Source organism: Carcharodon carcharias, chromosome 6, assembly GCF_017639515.1.
Source record: "Carcharodon carcharias isolate sCarCar2 chromosome 6, sCarCar2.pri, whole genome shotgun sequence".
NCBI classification, from domain to species: domain Eukaryota; kingdom Metazoa; phylum Chordata; class Chondrichthyes; order Lamniformes; family Lamnidae; genus Carcharodon; species Carcharodon carcharias.
This window is the reverse complement of record NC_054472.1, coordinates 181,439,998-181,463,637: the sequence shown is the minus strand read 5'-3', so window position 1 is coordinate 181,463,637 and position 23,640 is coordinate 181,439,998. Positions and strand designations below refer to the sequence as shown.

Sequence of the window (23,640 nt, the reverse complement as noted above, 5' to 3'; positions counted from 1 at the left end):
CATGTACAGCATACAATTAGAAAGACAAATGGTGTTATTGCAAGGTGGGTGTGTGGTTAGAGTGTAAGAGTAAGGAAGACTTGCTGCAATTACACAGGGCTTTGGTAAAACCACATCTGCAGTACTGTGTACAGATTTAGTCACCTAAGGAAAAGAAAATAGTTGCTTTAGAAGGAGTGTAGTAGAGGTTTATGAGATTGATTTCTATCAAGAGAGTCTAAGTATAATGGGCCTATATTATCTGGAGTTTAGGTGAATGAGACATGATCTCAGTGGAAAATTTAGAACTCTTAGATGGCTTGATAGCTTCTAGGAGAGCCTAGAACTAGGAGTAATAATATCCAGGTAAAGGGTTAGCCATTTTGGACTGAGCTGAGGAGAAATTTCTTCACTCAGAGGATTGTGAATCTTTGGAATTCTCTACCCCAGAGAGCTGTAGATGCTCAGTCAACGAGTATATTCAAGACAGATGTCGATAGAATTTTGGGCACTAAGGGAATCGAAGGGTATAGGGTTAGGATGGGAAAGTGGAGTTGATGTAGGAGTTCAGAAAATATCTTATTGAATGTTGGAGCAGGCTTCAGGGGCTTTATAGTCCACTTCTGCTGCTTTTTTTTAATGTTCTTGCATTCTAACAGCTATTTGAATACAATCTCTCTTTATTTCTTCTTTTTCTTTAACACACTCCTTAAAACCTGCCCCATTAGCCAAGCTTTTAGTCACCTGCCATAATACACCCATATGTGGCTCAGTGTCAAGTATGATAACTCTTCTGTGACGCGCTTTGGGATGGTTTACGTACTATAGGCGTTAATAATATATTAGTTATATTGTTAAGATACACAGATGGAGAGCATTGTTTAATTAAGTACTTGGAGCACATTTAAATAGGGGACAACTGGGACACTGGGTGTGTGAGAGGAGAGCTATGAGACTGAACAAAGCCAATAAACTCTCAATAAAGAAAAGCTGTGTCTTGGTTTTGACTTCACCAGCTGGCTTCTATTAACCAAAGGTACGCTCTAATTGCAATTTATTGTTGCACCATCAATAACATTGGAACTGTACCCTAAACGAGTCAACATCGTCAGGAGTATATTTTGTACTTAGACAAGAATAACGGAGTAAATTTATTTTATTTTTCAAACTGGATCGCCATTCTTCTCCACCCTTCCCTTTGCTGACATATTGATTTTTTTTTGGAGCTAAGGAATGTTTAGATTCTTGTGTTTCAATTGTAGCTGTTTCTCAGTCCTCTGTTTGTCATGAGAAGCCATCTCCCTGACCCCATTATTCTGCATGTGGAGAGGCGAAGTTTGGGTTTGAAAGACCCTCAAGTCATCATTGGAAAAGGACAGGAAGAGCCACTTTTGAATGTGGAACCAGAAGTCGTGCACCATTTGACTTTTCAAGCAAGGTAACTATAAAATGCCTGCCAGCGGCAGTCAGTGGCCGATTCTTCACCTTTTCCCAGACATTCTAACATATGCTTACAGTGTGCTTTGATGAAGCTTCTTTTTCTATTTCACAGTCTATAATACTTGCCTATGTGTCGTGGCATTTTTAAGGGGTATAATTAGTGGTAAATTGTTATGTTTGCCTACATTGTACATTGTGTGCTCTGATGTAAATTAAAGCATCAGTGGGGAAGGGTGGGAAAAGCACTGCTTCTGTTGTTCATTCCTGCATTTTGGTCTGCAGATATATTGATGCAAACTGTTATGTGACTTGGCATGTCAGACAGGTTGGCTGAAAATGAAGCACTCAAATGGAAAGAAAGTCTTGTTTTAATGGGGGACAATTCATGGTCTCTGGTTATCCCAAAGCGCTTTACAACCAGTGAAGTATTTTCAAACTATCGTCAGTATAGGAAACATGGCAGCCAATTTGCGCATAGCTAGGCCTCACACAATAGCAATGCAATAAAGACTAGCTACTCTCATTTGATGGTATAACCCAAAGTGCTCCTGTTTCCGAAGCTCATTTTAATCCGCATTGTTAAGTAATTTAGTAAAAACAAAATCAAGATGTTGTAGATGCCCTTTATAGCGCAAGTTAACCCAGGCAAGTATAATGATAGCGGTCACTTGATCAAGATACTGTTTCAGTCTCAGTATTTCCATGGACTGGATTTTACAGGGTGCTCCCCCCACAACCAGCACCCCAGCTAAAAGTTGGGTGTGGAGACCTGCCCACTATCCCAGCAGCTGCCCTGCAACAATTTAACGCTGGGAGGATTGTTAATTACTTTACAATAAGACTTACGCCCCTACCGCGAGAGGAAGCCTCACCTTAGAGTGTTGATGGCCAATCAGCTGTCCAGCGGCTCTGTAGTCTAGAGCTCTGGAGCGGCAGCCACTGCTGGGACAACAGGTAACTCTATCATGCTGAGGATCCCAGGTAAGTCTAGATATTATCTGAGTCTTGATATCACTCTCATCCAACCCTGCATAACTTTTACCAAAATATAAATTGATTTTTAGTTCTTGGCAAACGAAACCATTTTTAAAAAGCAAGGCAATGGATTGTAATAATGGCTCTCCCTCCTCCTCAGGGAGGAAGATGAAGCATCCCAATGTGCAGTCCCCATCTCAACAGTCCTTATTAAGCAAATCGTCCGTGGACCACAAAGCGATTGTAATGTTGGCAAGTTACTGTCAGAGTTCTACAATATGGACACTGATGAACAGCCCCCATGGCCCTACATAACAAAGGAAACTGACAGGTAATGCAGTAAAATCCTGCACTTTCTACTTACTGTGCCTCTAGCACTTAGGGACTATGCTAAATATTTGATGCAAATGGATGCAATTAGAGTGTCTATAACTTTGGTATACTTAAGCTGAAATATCCTTTAATCAGAAGGCGCATAACTGTTGCCAGATATGAACAATTGTGCCCAATAATGTTTCGTATAGCTTTTTAGTGTCTTCTTTTATCAAATTCTTTACATTTTCAGTGGATTAAGAAAAATTCTTCAGGGAGGAGGCAGTCTGAATTTAAACTGTATGAACTTGTTTCTGAAAGAGCTTACCCTGTATCATTTGTATTCATGAAAATATTTATTTTAGAGATAAAACATATACACTTACAATGCTTTGGTTATAAAGTGACCATTTTCTTTGCAAGTCTGTCATGGTTTTGTGAGAGTCATTTGATCCCCAAACTGGCTTTTTAAAGTTCTGAGTCAAAACATTATATCAACTGGTAATCCACAGCTAAGAAGATAAATGTCATTTTAGCTAGGTCTGGGAAGATTGTACAGTAACACAAAAGAATTTGTGGATAATCTTTGTGTAATCATTTTCTGGCAACCTTTTAAAAGCCAGAACAATTTTTAAGGATCTGCCACTTTTGACATGAAGAATTATGACAGCTTAAATACTTGTTTCAAGCACATAACTGCCAGCAAGGATAATGAAGAACTAATCTGTTTCTTTTGATGTGTGCTTGAACCAAGCAGCAAAAACAGCAATGAGCTGCTTGCTCAGTGGGACAGTCCAATGCAAGTTAAGCTGTCTGCCTGGAAGCCCTGTCTTAATACACTTCTTGTTGAACTGCTACCCTGGGCCTTGTTTGTCAACCAATCCAAATGGGACCTCTGGCTCTTCGAAGGCGAGAAGATAGTCGTGCAGGTTCCTGCTGGGAAAATAATTGTACCACCAAACTTTCAGGTAAATGTATTGACAAATTTTCTTTGTATTTTCAAAAAGGAAAGCTTTTGTGTTTTTAGAAAGGGCTGTGTTTTAGTTTCTGGGAAAGGTTTGTAGTGTACATTTGCGCCTACTAAGAGCTGAATTAACAATTTGACTGAATACCCATATCAGCCTGAACGTTGAAAAAAAAACCTGCATCCAAGCTCTTGGCCTGCATAAATCAAATGGATCCCGGATAGGATCTTATTTTATTTTTTCACAGGAATATAAGTGGTGCTGACAAGGCCAGCATTTCCAACCCATCGCTAATTTCCCTTGGCTCACCACCACCTTGAATACAACTGAGTGCTTTGCTCGGCCGTTTCAGAGGGCAATTAAGATTCAGCCACATTGCTATGAGTCTACGGTCATCGATAAGTCAGATTGAGAAAGGAGGGCAGATCTCCTGCCCTAAAGGATATTAGTGACCCAGATGGATTTTTCTGGCAAACTGATAGATGCATGATCACCATCACTGAGATTAGCTTTTTATTCAAGATTTATTTAATTTAAATTCCCCAGCTGCCTTGGTGGGATTTGAATTTATTTATTTAATATACTTTAAAAAAAAAATGAGAACTAGGTGGTACATTGGTGCTCCAGCACTGTGCCACAGCCTGGAAAGACCCCATGACAACTTTACCCCACTCTTAGGTATACTGTCCACCAGGTTCCTGTTGGAGGCAAGATGTTACCACAGGGCCAAAGAAAGTTAGAGAATGAGTCATTGAGGCAAAACATGCACATTCCCTGTTATGCTTAAAGACTGTACTTTTAACAATTCTTACAAGAATCTTACAGCACAAAAGGATGCCATTCAGACCATCATGTAAGAGCTACCCAATTATTCTCACTCCCCTGCTCTTGTCCTTGTAGCCCTGCAAGTTTCTTCCCTTTAAGTAATTAGCTAATTCCCTTTTCAAAGTTACCATTAAATGTCCTTCCGCCATTGGAGAGGAGGAGCCCATTTAACCCCTCAAGTTCATTCTGCCATTCAGTGAGATCTTTCTCCATGGCTATAGGAAGAAGCTTTACTCTAGAGGCTCCACTTCTCTTAATACCTTTGGTTAACAAAACTCTACCAATCTTATATTTAACATTAATGGTTGACCTAGCATCAACTGCATCTTGCAGAACAGAGTTCTAAATTTCTACTATCCTTGGCGTTTTGTAACATGGCTTCTGAAAAGCTCTTTTTGTTAGGCTGTATCCCCTAATCCTAGCCTCCCCAATCAGTGGCAATAATCTATATCTGCCCTATTGGTTCCTATTTGGACCTTGAAAACTTCATTCAAAATTGCCCTTTCAGGCAGTGCATTCCGGATCATATTTTTTTTACTATTCATGAGATGTGGGCATCGCTGGCTGGATCAGCATTTATTGCCCATCCCTAATTGCCCTTGAGAAGGTGGTGATGAGCTGCCTTCTGGAACTTCTGCAGTTCATGTGGTATAGGTACACTCACAGTGCTGTTTGGGAGGGAGTTCCAGGATTTTCCAGGAGAGTTCCAGTGACAGTGAAGCATTGGCAATATATTTCCAAGTCAGTGAGTGGCTTGAAGGAGAATTTCCAGGTGGTGATGTTCCTATGTGTCTGCTGCCCTTGTCCTTCTAGATTAGGGGTCGGGAATCTTAAGGTTGGATGGGCAGCATTATCAATTCCATCAGTTTCTTTTTTAATGGCCTTAATAGGCCATTTACATATCAGCGGCGTGCAACCGACTCTGAATGGAATATCGCGGGACTGCGCGATGACGTGACACATACCCGATGTCATCGCATGTCATTTTACACGTTGGTGTGTTGGGCCTGCCTCCGCACGCTGACTGAAAAACCCTGCTCTATAATATCATAGCTCTGACCAAGACTTGGCTAAATGAAAGGCAGGATTGGCAGCTCAACATTCCTGGTTATAGGGTATTCAGATGAGATAGACAGGGGGATAGGAGAGGAAGTGGGGGGCGGATGGGGGGGGGGGGGGGTCACAATATTGATTAAGGAATCAATTACAACAGAGAGCAGGGATATATTGGAAGGATCATCAAATGAGACCATGTGGGTAGAATTGAAAAACATAAAAGGGGCAAACAAGCCATTGGGTGTGTACTACAGGCCCCCAAACAGTCAGGGAGAGATAGAGGATCAAATGTGTAATCAATTTTCAAAGAAGTGTAAGAATGATAAAGCAGTAAAAGTAGGGGATTTTAACCACCCAAATATTAACTGGGATAGTTTTAGTGTGCAGGGTAGGGAGGGAGCAGAATTCTTAAATTGCACCCAGAAGAACTTTTTTAGCCAGTACGTAGAAAGCCCAACAAGGGAGGGGGCAGTTCTGGACCTAGTCTTCGGAAATGAGCCCAGACAGGTGGAAGGCATATCAGTAGGGGAGCATTTTGGAGGTAGTGATCAGAACAACCAGAACTCAGTTAGATTTAGGATAATTATGGAAAAGGATAAGTTTAGGCCGGGAATAACAGTGCTAACCTGGAGAAAGGCTAATTTTACTAAGATGAGATACAATTTGGCCAAGTGGGCTGGGAGCAGCTACTTGCAGATAAAACAGTGCCAGAGAAGTGGGAGATATTCAAGGAAGAAATAGCGAGAGTACAGGGCAAATATGTTCCCGTAAAGACAAAGGGGAGGATCAAGTCCAGAGAACCCTGGATGTCAAGGGACGTAAAGGTTAGGATTAAGAAAAAAAAGATACCGAGAGCTCAATATGGCAGAATCCCTCGGAAGTATAAAAAGTGCGGGCGGGGGGGATCTTAAAAAGGAAATTAGGAAAGCTAAGAGAGTGCATGAGAAAGCATTGATGGGTAGAATAAAGGAAAACACAAAGGGGTTTTTTAACTATATAAAGAACAAGAGAATATCTAGAGAAAGATATTCTAGGGCCAATTAGGGACCATAGAGGTAATGTGTGTGTGGACTCGGAAGACGTGGCTACAGTCCTGAATGAATACTTTGAGTCAGTCTTCACAATGGAAAAAGACGACGCAGGTATAGATATCAGGGTGGAGGACTGTGAAATCTTAGAAGAAATTAACATAAATAGAGAGGAGGTACTAGCGGATTTAACGGCCTTAAGCGTGGAAAAATCCGCAGGCCCGGATGAGATGTATCCCAGACAGTTGGGGGAGGCAAGAGAAGAGATATCAGGAGCCCTGGCAGTAATTTTCAAATCCTCTCTGGCCACAGGTGAGGTGCCAGAGGACTGGAGGACTGCTAACTTCCCATTATTTTAAAAAAGGAGGAAGGGATAGACCAGGAAATTACAATACTGATAGACAGGGGGATAGGAGAGGAAGTGGGGGGCGGATGGGGGGGGGGGGGTCACAATATTGATTAAGGAATCAATTACAACAGAGAGCAGGGATATATTGGAAGGATCATCAAATGAGACCATGTGGGTAGAATTGAAAAACATAAAAGGGGCAAACAAGCCATTGGGTGTGTACTACAGGCCCCCAAACAGTCAGGGAGAGATAGAGGATCAAATGTGTAATCAATTTTCAAAGAAGTGTAAGAATGATAAAGCAGTAAAAGTAGGGGATTTTAACCACCCAAATATTAACTGGGATAGTTTTAGTGTGCAGGGTAGGGAGGGAGCAGAATTCTTAAATTGCACCCAGAAGAACTTTTTTAGCCAGTACGTAGAAAGCCCAACAAGGGAGGGGGCAGTTCTGGACCTAGTCTTCGGAAATGAGCCCAGACAGTCTGGTGGTGGGGAAGTTACAAGAAATAACTTTGAGGAACAGAATATATCTGCATTTGGAGAGACATGGATTAATCAGGGATGGTCAGCATGGATTTGTTAAAGGAAGGCCACGTTTGACAAATTTGATCGGAATTTTTGCAGAGGTAACCAGGAGTGTTAATGAGGGTAATGCATTTGATGTGGTCTACATGGACTTTAGCAATGCTTTTGATAGGGTCCTTCATGGCAGACTGCTCAAAAAAGTAAGAGCCCTTGGGATCCAAGGCAAAATGGCACATTGGATCCAAAGTTGGCTAAGAGGCAGGAAGCAGAGGGTCTTGGTAGAGGATGTTTCCGTGACTGAAAGTCTGTTTCCAGTGGGGTTTCGCAGGGCTCAGTGCTGGAGCCCTTGCTGTTTGTGGTGTACATAAATGCATTAAATGTAGGAGCGTATGATCAAGAAGCTCGTGGATGACATGAAAGTAGGGTGGTAAATAGTGAGGATAGCATTAAGCTGCAGGAGGATTCCAATGGACTGGTCAGATGGGCAGAGCAGTGACAAATGGAGTTCAACCCGGAAAAGTGTGAGATAATGCACTTGGTGAGGACAAGGCAAAGGATTACACTATGAATTGTAGGACCCTGGAAAGTACTGAAGATCAGAGGTGAGGTCAGCCTTCCCTACCAACATCTGGGGGCTAGTGTCAAAATTGGGAGAGCTGTCTTACAGACTAGTCAAACAACAACCTGACATAGTCATAATCACGGAGTCATACCTTACAGATAATGTCCTAGACACCACCATCACCATCCCTGGATATGTCCTGTCCCACCAGTAGAGCAGGCCTAGCAGAGGTGGCAGCACAGTGGCATACAGTCTGGAGGGAGTTGCCCTGGGAGTACTCAGCATTGACTCCAGACCCCATGAAGTCTCATGGCATCAGGTCAAACAAGGGCAAGGAAAGCTCCTGCTGATTACCACGTACCATGCCCGACCTCCTTTTCAATACTCCTCTATGTTGAACACCACTTGGAGGAAGCACTGAGTGGTAAAGGCATAAAATGCACTCTGGGTGGGGGGCTTCAAAGTCCAGCACCAACAGTGGCTCGGTGGCACCACTACATATTGGTGTGCATATCCACAGATCCCTGAAGGTAGCAGGGGAGATAGATTAGGTAGATGAGGAGGTTAAGAAGGCATATGGAATACTTGCCTTTATTAGCCAAGGCGTAGAATACAAGAGCAGGGAGGTTCTGCTGGAACAGTATAAAACACTGATTAGGCCGCAGCTGGAGTATTGCGTGCAGTTCTGGTCACCACATTATAGGAAGGATGTAATTGCACTGGAGAGAGTGCAGAGGAGATTTACCAGGATGCTGCCTGGGCTGGAGGGTCTGAGCTATGAGGAGAGATTAGATAGACTGGGGTTGTCTTCCTTGGAGCAACAAAGGTTGAGCAAAGGACCTGATAGAGGCATATAAGATTATGAGGGGCATCGATAGGGAGGATAGGAAGGCACTTTTTCCATTAGTAGAGAGGTCAATAACCAGGGGCATAGATTTAAGGTAAAAGGCAGAAGACTAACAGGGGAGCTGAGGAGAAGTTTTTTCACTCAGAGGTGGTGGGAGTAGAACTCACTGCCTGAAAGGGTGGTTGAGTCAGAAACTCTCATAACATTTAAGAAGTATTTAGATATTCACTTGCACTGCCATAGCCTCCAGGGCCAAGCGCTGGAAAATGGGAATTGTGTGGTCAGATCTTTGTAGACCAGTCCAGACACGATGGGCTGAATGTCCTCCTTCTGTGCTGTAAACGTTTGAATCTATGGATCCAGCCTGTTGCTTAATTTTATACAGCCTGCCACAAGATTTCTAAAAATGTAGACGTTTGACAGTAGCGCCTTCAAAATAACATTTATCACCATCGTTACGAATTTGCTTTGGTAAAATTACTATAATAATATTTAACAATATAATGTTCAAATTCAGCCATCGCATTAAAATATCAGGTGAGTTGAACGTTTCTGTATTCTCTCTAAAAGAATTAAATTAAGTTGATTTTTGTTTGTGTGTGGCCCACGATGCATTTTGTCTGTGTGTGAATGGCCCCTGATAAGAAGATGGTCCCCTACCCCGCTCTAGATGGTCGTGGCCATGGGTTTGGAAGGTGCTGTCTAAGGAGCCTTGGTGAGTTGCTGCAGTGCATCTTGTAGATGGTATACACTGCTCTCACTGTGTGCCGGTGATGGAGGGGAGTGAATGTTTGTGGATGGGGTGCTAATCAAGCGGGCTGCTTTGTCCTGGATTGTGTCAAGTTTCTTGAGTGTTGTTGGAGCTGCACTCATCCAGGCAAGTGCAGAGTATCCCATCGCACTCCTGACTTGTGCCTTGTAGATGGTGGACAGGCTTTGGGGAGTCAGGAGGTGAGTTACCTGCCACAGGATTCCTGGCCCCTGACCTGCTCTGATAGCTGTAGTATTTATATGGCTAGTCCAGTTCAGTTTCTGGTCAGTGGTTTTGCTAGGGCTCCTTGAAGCCACACTCGGTCAAATGCTGCCTTGATGTCAAGGGCTGCTCCTCTGACCTCACCTCTGGAGTTCAGCTCTTTTGTCCATGTTTGAACCAAGGCTGTATTGCGGTCAGGAGCTGAGTGGTCCTGGCAGACCCCAAACTGTGTGTCAGTGGACAGGTTATCGCTAAGCAAGTGCCACTTGATAGTACTGGTGATGACCCCTTCCATCACTTTACTGATGGTCGAAAGTCGGCTGATGGGACAGTAATTGGCCTGGTTGGCTTTGTCCTGCTTTTTTGTGTACAGGACATACCTGGGCAATTTTCCACATTTCTGGGTAGATGCCATTGCTGTAGCTGTACAGGAACATCTTGGTTAGGGGCACCTGCTGCATACCGAGTCTAGCAGTTATGTCCTTTAGAACCCAGCCAGCCCGGTCTGTAGTGGTGCTACCGAGCCACTGTTGGTGCTAGACTTTGAAGCCCCCCACCCAGAGTGCATTTTATGCCCTTACCACTCTCAGTGCTTCCTCCAAGTGGTGTTCAGCATGGAGGAGTATTGAAAAGGAGGTCGGGCATGGTACGTGGTAATCAGCAGGAGCTTTCCTTGCCCTTGTTTGACCTGATGCCATGAGACTTCATGGGGTCCAGAGTCGATGCTGAGTATTCCCAGGGCAACTCCCTCCAGACTGTATGCCACTGTGCTGCCACCTCTGCTAGGCCTGCCCTACTGGTGGGACAGGACATATCCAGGGATGGTGATGGTGGTGTCAAGGACATTATCTATAAGCTATGACTCTGTGACTATGACTATGTGAGGTTGTTGTTTGACTAGTCTGTGAGACAGCTCTCCCAATTTTGACACTAGCCCCCAGATGTTGGTAAGGAAGGCTTTGCAGGGGTGACAGGGCTGAGTTTGCCATTGTCGCTTCCGGTGCCTAGGTCGATGCCGGATGGTCCATTTGATTCCATTCGTTTTACATTTCATAGAGGCTTAATAGAACTGAGTGGCTTGCTGGACCATTTCAGAGAGCAGATGAGTCAACCACATTGCTTTGGATCTGGAGTCACATGTAAGCCAAACCAGATAAGGATGGCAGATTTCCTTCCCTAAAGGGGCATTGGTGATCTGGATGGGTTTTTAATGACAATCAACAATGGTTCCATGGGCATCATTAGACTTTTAATTGTAGATTTTTATTGAATTCAAATTTCACCATCTGCCATGGTGGGATTTAAAACCGAGTCCCCAGAGCATTACCCTGGGTCACTGTGCCACTGCCTCCCCCACTGCCTCATAAACATTATCTCCCCTGGGACCAGGTTGTCTACCATGTCCTCAGGAGTTGGAAATAGCATATCACCTGAGGAAAAAGAGAGGAAAGATTATTTTTTAAAATGTAGGCAATTTTAATTAGGTTAAAATGCTGGATAATTAACCTAGGGAAAAAAACACTAAATGCCACTCAAAATCCTTTGAAAATGCCATAAAATAAACAGCACTGTATTTTTTTTTAACTATTCTTTTCAGGAGCCTTTTCAGATTGGTATCTATTGGGCCAGCACAAACACTGTACACAAATCGACAGCATTCCAACTTGTGCATGATGTCACATCCCCCAAGTGGAAGGATTATCCCATCACTGATGTCATTACGCTGGATGAGGAAGGGATTGCTGATGCAGATGTAAAACTTGGAACCTTTCCCGATCATCAGAAGGTCTGTTTGCAATAACTGAACCTTTGCTTGCACCTCGGGGAACATTTAGAAGCCAGTCTAGGCAATTTTCTGTTGGGACATTAGTACGGTATCTAAAACAGTAAGCAAAAACTCCCTTTCCGCATGGCCATAGGACAAAAATTTGTACTGGATGCTGCACCACATCCTTTCCAGCTCTTACTGATGCTTGTATTTCTAAGAGGGCCCAGGTGCATGATCTCCCAGAAAATGCTGTTCTTCTAACATTAGAAATTGTCAGATTTTGGTTTGCTGTAAACACTTTTTCATTCCCTGACTAGATTATTAGGAATGTAGGAACAGGAGTAGGCCATTCAGCTGCTCCGGCCTGTTTCACCACTCAGTTAGATCATGGCTGTCTTATATCTTAACTGTATCTATCTGTCTTGATTCTGTAACCCTTAATACCCTTGTGCAACAAAAATCTCAGTTTTGAAATTTTTAGCTTTTTGGGGCAAGATTTCCAGATTTCCACTGCCCTTTGTGTGAAGAAGTGCTACCTGGTGTCACCCCTGAACAGCCCGGTTCTAATTTCAAAGACACACGCCTTTATTCTGGGCTTCCCTAACACAGGAAATAGTTTCTCTCCTTGTACCCTTTTAATCATCTTAAACACCTCATTTAGATCATCCCTTAATCTTCTATACTTAAGGAATACAAGCCTAGCCTATGTAACTTATCCTCATAATTGAACCCATTTAGCACCGCCGCAACCCTCCCCCCACCCCCAACCCCCCCGACAGATATCACTCTTGTGACTCTGTGCTGCATCCTCCAAAGCCGGTATATCCTTCTTGAAGTGCCCAGACTGTATACAGTAATCCAGATGAAGTCTAACCAAAGCTGTGTACTACTGTAGAGTAGCTTCCACCTCCTTGAGTTAAAACCCAACTTTTAAATGATTTAAGCTATAAGCCTTTTAAACTATCTTTGTTCCTGTCCACTAATGCTTGGTGATTTCCATACACGGACTCCTGAATCTCTCTGCCCCTCCTTAGCTCCTAGCTTTTCACCATTTGGTAAATACCTTTATTATTCTTTATTAGGTCCAAAGTGGGTGACTTCACGATAGCCTTTCTTTATCTGGGAAAAAAAAACCAGGAAAACAAGTCACATTGGTTGAATCTACACTCAACAGACCTAACTGATTACACTGCTTCCCTAAGAAGTTGTTTAAACAACACCACACCTCAATCATGCATGCATTGTAGCTTTTTTGTCCCATCTTTCACACAGGCTTTCTTCTCTTTTCCCCAAAACTCCTTTCCTACTAAGAGATAGTTTACCCCTCCCCCGTCTCTCTGTTTACAGAAACATGGCTACACTTTCATCAGTGCACCATCTCCCCTTCATCCTTCAAAAGATTGCTTATTTTCCAACCCAGATGATGGTACGTGTACATTTTCCTTGCAATGCAAACACTCCTGCTGTCCCCTAAAATCTTTTGAATGCCCTCAACAATATGAAGGGCTGTCATTCCACTACTAAGGCACTGATACACTCAGCGTGCTATGTTTTAATTTCATTCAAATTTGTCATTGTTCCACCATTCGCGCTGGCACCTTCAGTTTCTCTTTATTTACTCTACCTAAACCCTTCATGATTTTTAAACACTTATATCAAATCTCCTCTTAGGCTTCTCTGCTCTAAGGAGAACAACCCTAGTTTCTCCAATCTATCAAATGTAATCCCTCATCTCTGGAACCCTTCCAGTAAACCTCTTCTGTAACCTCTCCAAAACCTTCACATCCTTCATAAAGTGTGGAGTCCAGAATTGAGCGCAGTACTCCAGCTGGGGCCATAGTTTTGTTTTAGGAAGATATTTAGTATAATTTCTTTGCTTTTGTACTCTGTGCCTCTATTTATAAAGCCCATGAAGCAGGATGCTTTGTTTACTGTGTTGTTAACTTGTCCTGCCATGTTCAAAGATTGATACACAAACACCTCCAGGTATGTAAGTTCTTACACTGCCTTTAAAATTGTACCATTTGGCTTGTATTATCTTGCATTGCAACGCTGTACACCTTCTTCACACCACTGACTATTCTGCCTTGCACCGCTATATATCTCAACTGGCACCATAGTATATCATTTGAATTAGGCCCTCATTAAGGTTGCTATGTATTATAACTAATCCTGTATGAAATTGTATGATAGCAGTTAACCATGAATGGGAGTTATTTACGTATTCCCTTTTTCATGCTGCAAATGCCGTAGGGACCTCAGTACCAAGGTCATTGGGAATACAGTGAGTGTCTAATGTTTTGATTGCAAAGCTACTTACCTACGTAAGAATAGCGTCTCCACTTCAAGAGTAGTTCATTGGCTGTGAGGCGTTTTGGGGTGTCCCAGGTACGGATATGACATTATGTAAATGCAAATTCTTTTTGTTCATTGTCTGTTTTGCTGACGTGTTCCCTGTGTTTCTGCAGTTGTGTCAGTTCTGTATATCTTCAGTAGTACGACATGGGATTCAGATTCTGGTGATTGAGGACAAGACAGTGATAATGAACACCACTAGTCATAAAATCTACTATCGACCTATGCTTATCTTCCCAGAACGGACAACACGTAAAGAGGTACAATTTACAGAAATCAATATAAGAAAGGTTCTTTACTTAGTCAAAACTAAGGCACCAGTAAACATGTATGTTTAACCCAAGTTATGAATGTATGATGACGGTCGCTATGATTGTGAAGAATTGAGCTTTTTGGCTGGTAAATCTAAGTTAACATTTTTGTCTCGTTTGACATTTCCTCTTGAATCAGCTTGAATTAGCTTCTCCCTTTGGTAGCAAGTTCTACATTTTAACAATTCTCCGGGCAAAGAAATTTCTTCTAAATTCCCTATTGGATTTATTAGTGACTATTTTACATTTATGGCCCCTAGTTTTGCTCTCACCCTCAGGTTGAAGTGTCACCTCTGCATCAACCCCATCAAACTCTTTTATAATCTTGAAGACCTCTATCAGGTTATCCCTCAGTCTTCTCTTTTCTGATTCAATGGCAGAGCAGGCTGGAGAAGCTGAATCGCCAACTTCTCTTCTTATGTTCCTGTTGCAGGAGATTTCTGTAGTCTGGACTTAACCAAATAAGCAGTGGAATGGATACAGAGAAAGGGCACAAATTACTAGAATTACAGCAAAGTGTTGCAATTATCACATACAGCTGTACCAGGTGTTTCTCATTTTGCGATGATGCTAGTCATTTTTTGCATGTGCATTTGGCTTCAAGTTCTTCACTGCTCAACAATAGAAGCCAAAAGGCTAAGGGTAATAGTCTCAGGATAAGGGGTTGGCAATTTAGGACTGAAATCAGGAGAAATTTCTTCACTCTGAGGGCTGTGAATCTTTGGAATTTTCTACCTCATTGGCCTGTGGATACTCAAACATTGAACATAAGCCATGGGCAGGGTAAGGTTTCCAAAAGCTAATAAAAATGAAATAAAAGTTTTAAAATTTATTAAACAACATGTGACAGAGTCACATGAGGGGACATGTTTTATAACATTTTTCAATTGTTTATTTTTTTTTTAAACTCTTCATCTTCCTGAGGCAGCTCCGTGCCTCAGGGAGATTCTGAAGCTCACATTTCGCGCGCGTGCGCATAATTCACCCTTACCCGCTCGTTATCCTCCCCCTGCCACTCGTATTTCACGCTGGGCGGGCCTTAATTGACCCGCCAGCATGAAATCGCCTTCCAGCCTTCCCCCTCAGCCAAGCCTGCCCAACAAGGGCTAAATTCTGCCCTATATTTAAGAACGAGATTGGTAGATTTTTTGGACATTAAGGGAATTAGGAGGTGTGGGGATAGGGCAGGAGAGCAGAGGCCAGATAGAAACTCAGCCGTGACCTTATTGAAAGGCTGGGCAGGATCATGAAGTCGTATGGCCTGCTCCAGCTTCTATTTAAGATCTTATATTTTAACAAGGGTTTTTCATGAGAGTTTTCAGTAAAGATATGAATATTATAGGTTAATTTTTATAATCCCTGCTTGATGTCATAGAATAGAATCATAGAAAGTTTATGGCTCAGAAAGAGGCCATTTGGCCCATCGTGTCTGTGTCGGCCGAAAAACAAGCACCCAGCCCAATTCCACTTTCCAGCATTTTGTCCGTAGCCTTGCAGGTTACAGCACTTGAGGTGCATATCCAGACACCATTTAAACGAGTTGAGGGTTTCTGCCTCCACTTTCCTTTTAGGGGGTTTACTACCCCCTGGGTGAAAAGAACTTTTCCACATCTCCCCTCTAATCTTTCTACCAGTCACTTTAAACTGATAGCCACTGACCTCCCTGCCAAAGTAAACAAGCCCTTCCCATCCACTTCATCCAGACCCTTCACAATTTTGTGCATCTCAATCAGATCTCAGTCCTCAGATCAATTTGCCCTCCTGGTTTGATATTGTTTGAGAGTTTGTTCAGTTGGACGAGATTTTCTCAGGTGGGTGATGGAACGCGTGATGGAGCCACCTGACCAATGTCTTCAGTCTGAAGACCGAACAGATTTGATTTTCAGGCCATATTTAAATTTTATCACAGTGCTGCCCACACATTGCCAGCAGCACCTGTTTAAAGCGTGACTGCCTGTCTTACAGCTGTCCTTTCCCTCCCCCTCAAGTTTTTGCTGTCTAGCAAGAATCAGGCACTTACACTTCATGGGAAAGGGCACCTCAATCTAACGGCCTGTCTGTGAAGTTCTTTGTTTTGAGTAGGCGAGAGCATAAAGTTGGGTCCTCTTCCCCTCAGATGGCGGGAGAATGTCGAGACAGGCTCTGCGACAAGCCTGGCAGGAATGTGGCTAAAAATAAAGCTGGGCTTCCAAAACAATCTTCCAAGCCACCATTAAAATATTCTACTATTAACTTTGATGCATATAATTGTAAATATGATAGTTTCTCTTCAGTTGCATGACACAAATTGGCAACCTGCACATCCTGTACTGCTATAGATTACAGATAGCAGTCTCAGCAGATCTTGTTTAACTGACAAATCTTTTACCAATTTTCAGCTATTTAAAAATATGGGCATAACTAATTATTGGATGAATTCCTTTCAAAATTTGACATACCTTTGTCTCATAATGGCCTTCAGTGTAACTTCAGTAACTCGTGAAGTCATTAACAGATTTACACTCAATTTCAGTGTACAGCTTTTTGTATTATGACTATTTGAAGAGTAATTCTGTTGTAACTTGAGATGACTGCCTTTGTTATATTAATCTTTGGTGACCACTCAGTACCTTTGGCAAGTTGGCTGCTGTGGTCTTGTCATGTTACCCTGAGGGAAGTAATGCTGCCCCTTGCACTCTTGTTAAATGTCAACAGATGACACACTCGTTGAAGTAAAGTGTTTATATACATTTCACAACAAGTAAGAAATTCTAATAACAGCCACTTTCCAGCGAGACAGTTGTTTTAAAAATAAAGGAAAAAAGTAGCACAGGTCACACACAAAGAGAAATATGCATTTTTTTAGATTGAAAAGCAGTGAGCAGTATGGCAGCCATAAACCTTTTGCATCTCTCATCCTCCAGACAGTGGGCTCAGCCTTTGCAGGATTATGTTTAGGAGGTAGTGGGTGACTTTACTCATGGTTTTTTTCTCTCAGAAAGGTAGGATGTTACTGTATTGCTTTACTCCATGTACTGACACAGCGATATGATCATTAAGAGACTGAGACAGAGGTTTAAAAAAATGTCTTCACTTGGAGAACAGTTGGGACATGGTTTGCAGTGCATATCCTATGGGACAGCACACGAGCTGTTGTGTTACATATGTCACCAATAAAATGTGTACAAATTTTCTTGTATTGTGTACTCCCAGTCCTTCCTGCCCCACCACCACCATTCTTCAAATTAGAGAAAGATATATAAGTAGATAGAATTTACAGCACAGAAACAAACCATTCAGCCCAACTGCTCAATCACACTGTTTACGGGCTCCTCTCACCCTATATAATTAGATCTTCCACCACAGTGAATCACAAGCCATTATGAGAAACCACGGCCTTACCTCTCCTGATATTTGCAATCACCTTCAACCCCACAGCCCTCTGAGATATCTGTGCTCATCTAATTCAGGCCTCTTGAACATTCCCAAATTTAATCATCCCACCATTGACGGTTTGGTTTGCTTTCAGCTGCCTGGCACTAATCTCCCGAAACCTCTTTACCTCTCTTCCCCTCTCTCCTCCTTTAAGACACTCCTTAAAAGCCTTGAACCAAGCTTTTGGTCATTTTCCTTGTTATCTCCTGATGTGACTCAGTGTCAAACTTTATTTGATAATACACCTGTGATTGACTTGGGGCATTTTACTACATTAAAGGCATTATATAAATGCAAACTGTTGTATTTAGAGGGCCAAGTGTTTACAAACAGGGAGAGATGCTCATAAGAGCCAGGAGCAGACAATATAGCCCTTCGAGCCTGCTCCAATGATGGAGAGAAGTTGCTACCTTGCTGCTGTACTGCAGTTATGATTTGACAATGGCCCAGCTCTGCAGTAGGTTGGAGTGCCCCTTTTTCTCAGTGAAGAAATGTTTCAAACCAGGAGGTCCAAAGAAGGGCCAAATTATTATTTAAAATGGGGCGAAACCTCTATTAATCAAACCTTTCCCAAATGCACATCTGCGTATTGTGTCCTTTGTGTTGGTTTATCAGTTTTGTTTAAATGTCTCTGTGCTTGTCTTTTTCTGTATGGAACCATATCTTTGGGCTGAATTATACGAGGTGCCAGATTCCTTGAGAATAACCCCATCCCCCGCCACACCCTCCCTTTAAAAAGTTGGGTGGTAACCCGCTGAGGGCTGCTGCTGCCCCAGCAGCCACTTGAAGGCCAGTTGGCCATTAAGAGGCTGGAAGTGGGATCTCCATCGCTCAGGAACATGAAGTCCCATCCAAAGCTACCAGCCAATCAAAGGCCAGCAGCTCTGAAGCACTTCAGGACAGAGGCATGCAACGATGGATCAGAGGCAGGCAGCCCTGGGTGCCAAGCTAGAAGGCGATTAGGGGAGGGGTGGGACTGAGGTTTGAGAGGCCAGTGGGAGGAGGGCAACCTGGGGATGGGGGAGGGGGGTGATAATAAAATCTTGGGGGAGGCCCTCCGTTGGGCCCAAAGGGCTTGTTAAGGAGTGTTGCCAACCCCTCCCCTCCCCCGGCCCTCCTCTTCCACCAACCCACTCAGGGAAACCTACCAGGCTGGCCGCTTGGGCCACTGGTTAGAACCTGCTGGTGATGGGCTGAGGCCCTAATGTGGGAATTAATTGCCCACTTCAGGGCTCTATTGGCCCACTGGCAGGTGGGCACCTCTTGCCACCCCCACTGCAGGTATAATTCTAGTGTGGGCAGGGCACCTGCTGGATTTAATGAGCCCCTTACCTGCCTACTCATGCTTCAAATCTGCTGGTAGAGGAGCATAAAATCCAGCCCCTTGATTCATGAGTCAGCCATGGCTCTGTCGGTAACACTCTTACCTCTGAGTCAGAGCTCATGGGCTCAAGTATCAGTCATCTAGCTTGACACTCCAGTGCAGTACTAAAGGAGTGCTATATTGTCTGATGGTACCATCTTTCAGATGAGATGTTGAACTGAGGTCTTGTCTGCCCTCTAATTCACCATTTCAAAGAAGAGAAGGAGATTTTATCCAGTATTTATTCCTTTTCTACAATATCGCTGTTCGTGGACCTTATTGTGAGTATATTGGCTGCTGCTTTTCCTTACCTCAGTTTTTTGACTGCACCACAAAAGCACTTCAAAGTGTTTGGGACGGCTGTAAAAGCAGCTGTATAAATGTATGTTTTTCTTTACAATGTTGAACAATAATGTTGCTTAATGTTATTTGTGTTTTACAGCGTGTCTACATGCCAGAGAGCTCTGTATTTAGCCTCAGCCCAGCAAGAGCCCAGTCTCCTGCCGTGTCAAGTTCCATTCCTTGCTGGGACCTCGTTGCTGGCGGAAGTCAAGCAGATTTAAGTATCCCACTGCCCCAGAAATACCTGCTGCTTGGGCACTCTCCACACATTGGCACAAACAGCTGGCAATACTGGAGTCTGCCAACTATAGTTAGGCAAGATTTTCCAAGGCAAAGTGTGGCGCTGCCTCTTGCAGATTCCAGTGGAAGTGGATTTTGTTCCAGGTACGGTGAGAGTAATTTTTATAATGTCATTTTGACATATTCTGCAGCGTATAACTATTTAACTTTAACATTGATATTTCAAGAAACTAACCAACACCCACCATAGGGACCTCTTGGAGGATTTTCCTGCTTGAAGGCAGAAATTTAGTAATCCTCTCCTTTTTATTTCTGAAGCAAAAGATAGCTTTGTGCAATTTCGGACTAATCATTCTCTGAATTGCAAATTCCCTGTCACGGTTAGAAGAGTGAAATCTGGCAAGAACGTAAAATCATTTATAGAATTGCTCGCAACGCCATGGTTCAGCCCCAGTGGATTTGTTTCTCTACTTCTAACCCAAAAGCTCTGTTCAACCAATAAGGATTGTGAAACTTTATTATTATTATTATCAAACTGAGAGGACCTATCTTTTATTTTAATTTTTCATGGGATATGGGTGCCGCAGGCATGGCCAGCATTTGTTGCCCATCCCTTAGTGCCATTAAACTGAGCGGCTTGAAAGGCCATTTCAGAGGGCAATCATGAGTCAGCCACACTGCTGTGGCTTTGAGTCACATGTAGGCCAGTCCAGGTAAGGATGGCAGATTTCCTTCCCTAAAGGACAGTAGTGAATCGGATGGGTTTTTACAATAACCTATGATAGTTTCATGGTCACCATTACTAAGACTAGCTTTCAATTCCAGATTTTATTAATTGAACTTAAATTCCACCAGCTGCCGTGGTGAGATTTGAATGCATGTCCTCAAGACCTCTGGATTACCAGTCCAAAGATGTTACCATTACACCACTATTACCCTCATGTAATTCACATTAGTCATTCACTGAGAAATGCCTGAATTTGCAGGAACATAGAATCATACAGCACAGGAGGAGGCCATTTGGCCCAATGTGCCTGTGCTGTACCTTTGAAACAGCAATCCAGTTAGTTCCGCTCACACCCTCCATGCTCCTGCATTTTTTTCTTTTCAAGGAACTCACATTTGCATAATAGTGATTGCACTCATAAAAGTAAATAATCATGTGAAGTACTTCAGGATGTTGCAACAGCATAATGCAAGAATTATATTCATTGTTTTTAATTGCAATGGAGTTTCCACGAGGATCAAGAAACAAGCTTATCCTTAGAACTCTTTACTTATGCTCATTTCAATATTCATGGCTTCTGTAAACAAACCTGTACTTGCTATTCCAGTCACCATGTTATTTAAAACAATAATAGAGACAGTGGAGCAAGTGCAAAGAAGATTAACAAGGATGATGCCAGAAATGCAAAGCTATAACTATCAGGAGAGGATGAACAGGCTGGGTCTGTTTTCTCTTGAAAAGAGAAGGCTGAGGGCCTTTAAAATCATGAAAGGTTTTGACTGAGTGAACACAGAGAATGTTTCCACTTGTGGGGAAGAACGAAACTAGAGGTCATCGATATAAGGATAGTCACCACGAAATTCAGACAAAATGTCTTTACCCAGGGAGTGGTGAGAATGTGAAACTCACAATCACGGGGAGTGGTTGAAGCGAGAAGTGTAGGTGCATTTAAGGCGAAGTTGGATTAGCAGATGAGGGAGAAAGGAATAAAGGGATACCCGGATAGATTTTGAGGTTTAGCTAGTGAAAGATGGAAGGTAGCTTGAGTGGAGAATAAATGCCTGCATGGACTAGTTGGGTCAAATGGCCTGCCGCTGTGCTGTACAGCCTGCGTAATCCTATGTAAAACGTGACGTGATCTATAGAGAACAGCATGCTACAGGGTGAACAATACACCCTTGTATCGTTGGGTTAGACACTGTCGATATTATGGGATGACTCCATATCCTACTGATCTCGCCACTGGAATGAAAAACACTGGGCTGATATTTTTTCAGTTTGAACTAAAAGTTGTGTTTCACAGAAGGACTCATGCACAGAAGCAAATTAAAGCAGCAGAGCAAAATAGTGATATAATACATGACTAAACATTTAAACAATCTCAAAAAATAAATCTGCTTAGAATGTACCTCCCTAAAGTAACTTCTAAGCATGTTCTATGGTGAAAATTCACGATTAAAATATGAATCTTCCCAAATTCCTTTTTCGTCTCTCATCTTACAATCACACAGATTTCTTTTCAATACAGGCAGACAGGCAATAGGTCATCACAAAAGGGATGAATATTTAATTTTCCAAGATAAAATTATGGAGGAAATTCAGTGTTCAAAAGAAAACATTCACAGGAGGTTTTCCACCTGCTTAATCACATGGTCTGGATAAACCCTTTAAACCTATAAGATGTAATATTACAAATGTGTGAACATTACATAAAAATGGCATAAGTTAATGAGTTGTCTTAGTGTTTTTTTTTGCTTTGAGCTTACCCTTGTAATATGTCGCATTGAAAGATTTTCTGAGTTAAGATTTAGCTCATTGGCTCAAACATTTAATGATGATGCTGCAGCTTTCCCCATCTGCTACATTAAGAAAGACTGCTTTCGGCAGCTTTGCTACCTCTTTCAACACAAACACAAATTACTATGGAGGCTGGAAATCTGAAATAAAAACAGAAAATGCTGGAAATACGCAGCAGGTCAGGCAGCGTCGATGGAAAGAGAAACGATGAACATTTCAGGTCGATGACCCCATCGCCAGAACGGTTCTGACTAAAGGTCATTGACCTGAAAGCCAACAGTACAAATAGGGATCTTTCTGTCTTTTTAAAATCAAGAACCAAAATTATGAGGGGTTTTGGTAAACTGCGTAGCAAGAACCTATTTCCACTGGTAGGGTCAGTAACTGAAGAACACACATGTAAGGTAAATAGCAAGAGAGGGCAGCTGGAGAGATTTTTTTTTTCTATAGAGCAACTTGTTATGATCTGGAATACACTGCCTGAAAGGATGGCGGACAAAGATTTAATAGCAACTTTCAAAAATGAATTGGATAAATACTTGAAAAGGAAAAAGGTTGCAGGCTGTAGGGGAAAAGCAGCAAAAGTGGGACTAATTGGATAGCTTTGTCTTAAGAGCCAACAGGCACCTTGGGCTGAATGGCCTCCTCCTGTGCGTATGATTTTATAATGAACACTGTAGATAAATAAACTGACATTCGAACTTGACTGTCCCAAATTAAAGCAGAGGATGACAATTTATAGAAACTGATTGATTTCATAAAAACTGGCTAATGGGACTTTTTAGACATCCCATTGTATCTTCAACATTAGGCACTAGAGGACATCTGCAGGCCAAGAAGCTTTCCAGAAATTTTTTTTTTCTTGCATAGTGTCTTATAATAGTATCAGGGTTTGCTCAAACTCTAACTGTATCAGGTTGGATCACATGTTTGGCACTGAGACAAACACTACATTTATCCTATTCTTATCTTACATCTGTTTTTAATGAACTCTTCAGATCTTCTTTTAGGGAGGTTGCAGCAGTTAAAATTTTTAATATTTTTAATCATGAAGCGCATAAATCTTGGAGCAGTATGGGAGGCAACTGAGGCAGTTGGTGCCATTCCACTGACTGGGAAAATCTGGCTGTGAATCCCAAACTTCTCTGACATCTAGTTACAGATTTCAGCCTGTTCATCGGTTTGCAGTACTCAGTGGCAGCAAAGAAGGGCAAAGAGAAAATTTGGGATTGGGTGCTGCATCTGACCAGCCTTGGTACCTGTTGCTTACTGAGACCACAGAGTCTCATTAACCACTTATCTTCACACTAGTATGTGAGTGCTTATGACCCAAAAAGAGCATAAGATACAGAAAATATGGATAACAACTTTTTTTTAACCAAGTTTTATCAACCCCAGATTTTATTCCCATCCATTCTCTCCCACATGTTGCTCTTCATCCTGGAGGGTATCTAAGCAGTGTTGGCAATAATTTTCAATACCTCTCT

At 42.4% G+C, this 23,640-nt stretch overlaps 1 protein-coding gene across 5 annotated transcripts in view; it reads left to right on the top strand.

The window, feature by feature from the left end:
- The window catches only part of LOC121278899 (vacuolar protein sorting-associated protein 13B-like), a 1,102,197-nt gene that overhangs the window by 1,035,232 nt on the left and 43,325 nt on the right, over window positions 1-23,640 (top strand). For 4 of the 5 annotated variants that reach the window (XM_041189400.1, XM_041189399.1, XM_041189401.1 and 1 more), the window contains 6 exons: window positions 1,242-1,417; window positions 2,555-2,725; window positions 3,461-3,674; window positions 11,434-11,622; window positions 14,073-14,219; window positions 19,490-19,773. In XM_041189400.1, the coding sequence (XP_041045334.1) occupies window positions 1,242-1,417; window positions 2,555-2,725; window positions 3,461-3,674; window positions 11,434-11,622; window positions 14,073-14,219; window positions 19,490-19,773 (1,181 nt within the window). The remainder of the gene's footprint in view (window positions 1-1,241; window positions 1,418-2,554; window positions 2,726-3,460; window positions 3,675-11,433; window positions 11,623-14,072; window positions 14,220-19,489; window positions 19,774-23,640) is intronic. The other variant, XM_041189397.1, reaches the window with a different exon arrangement.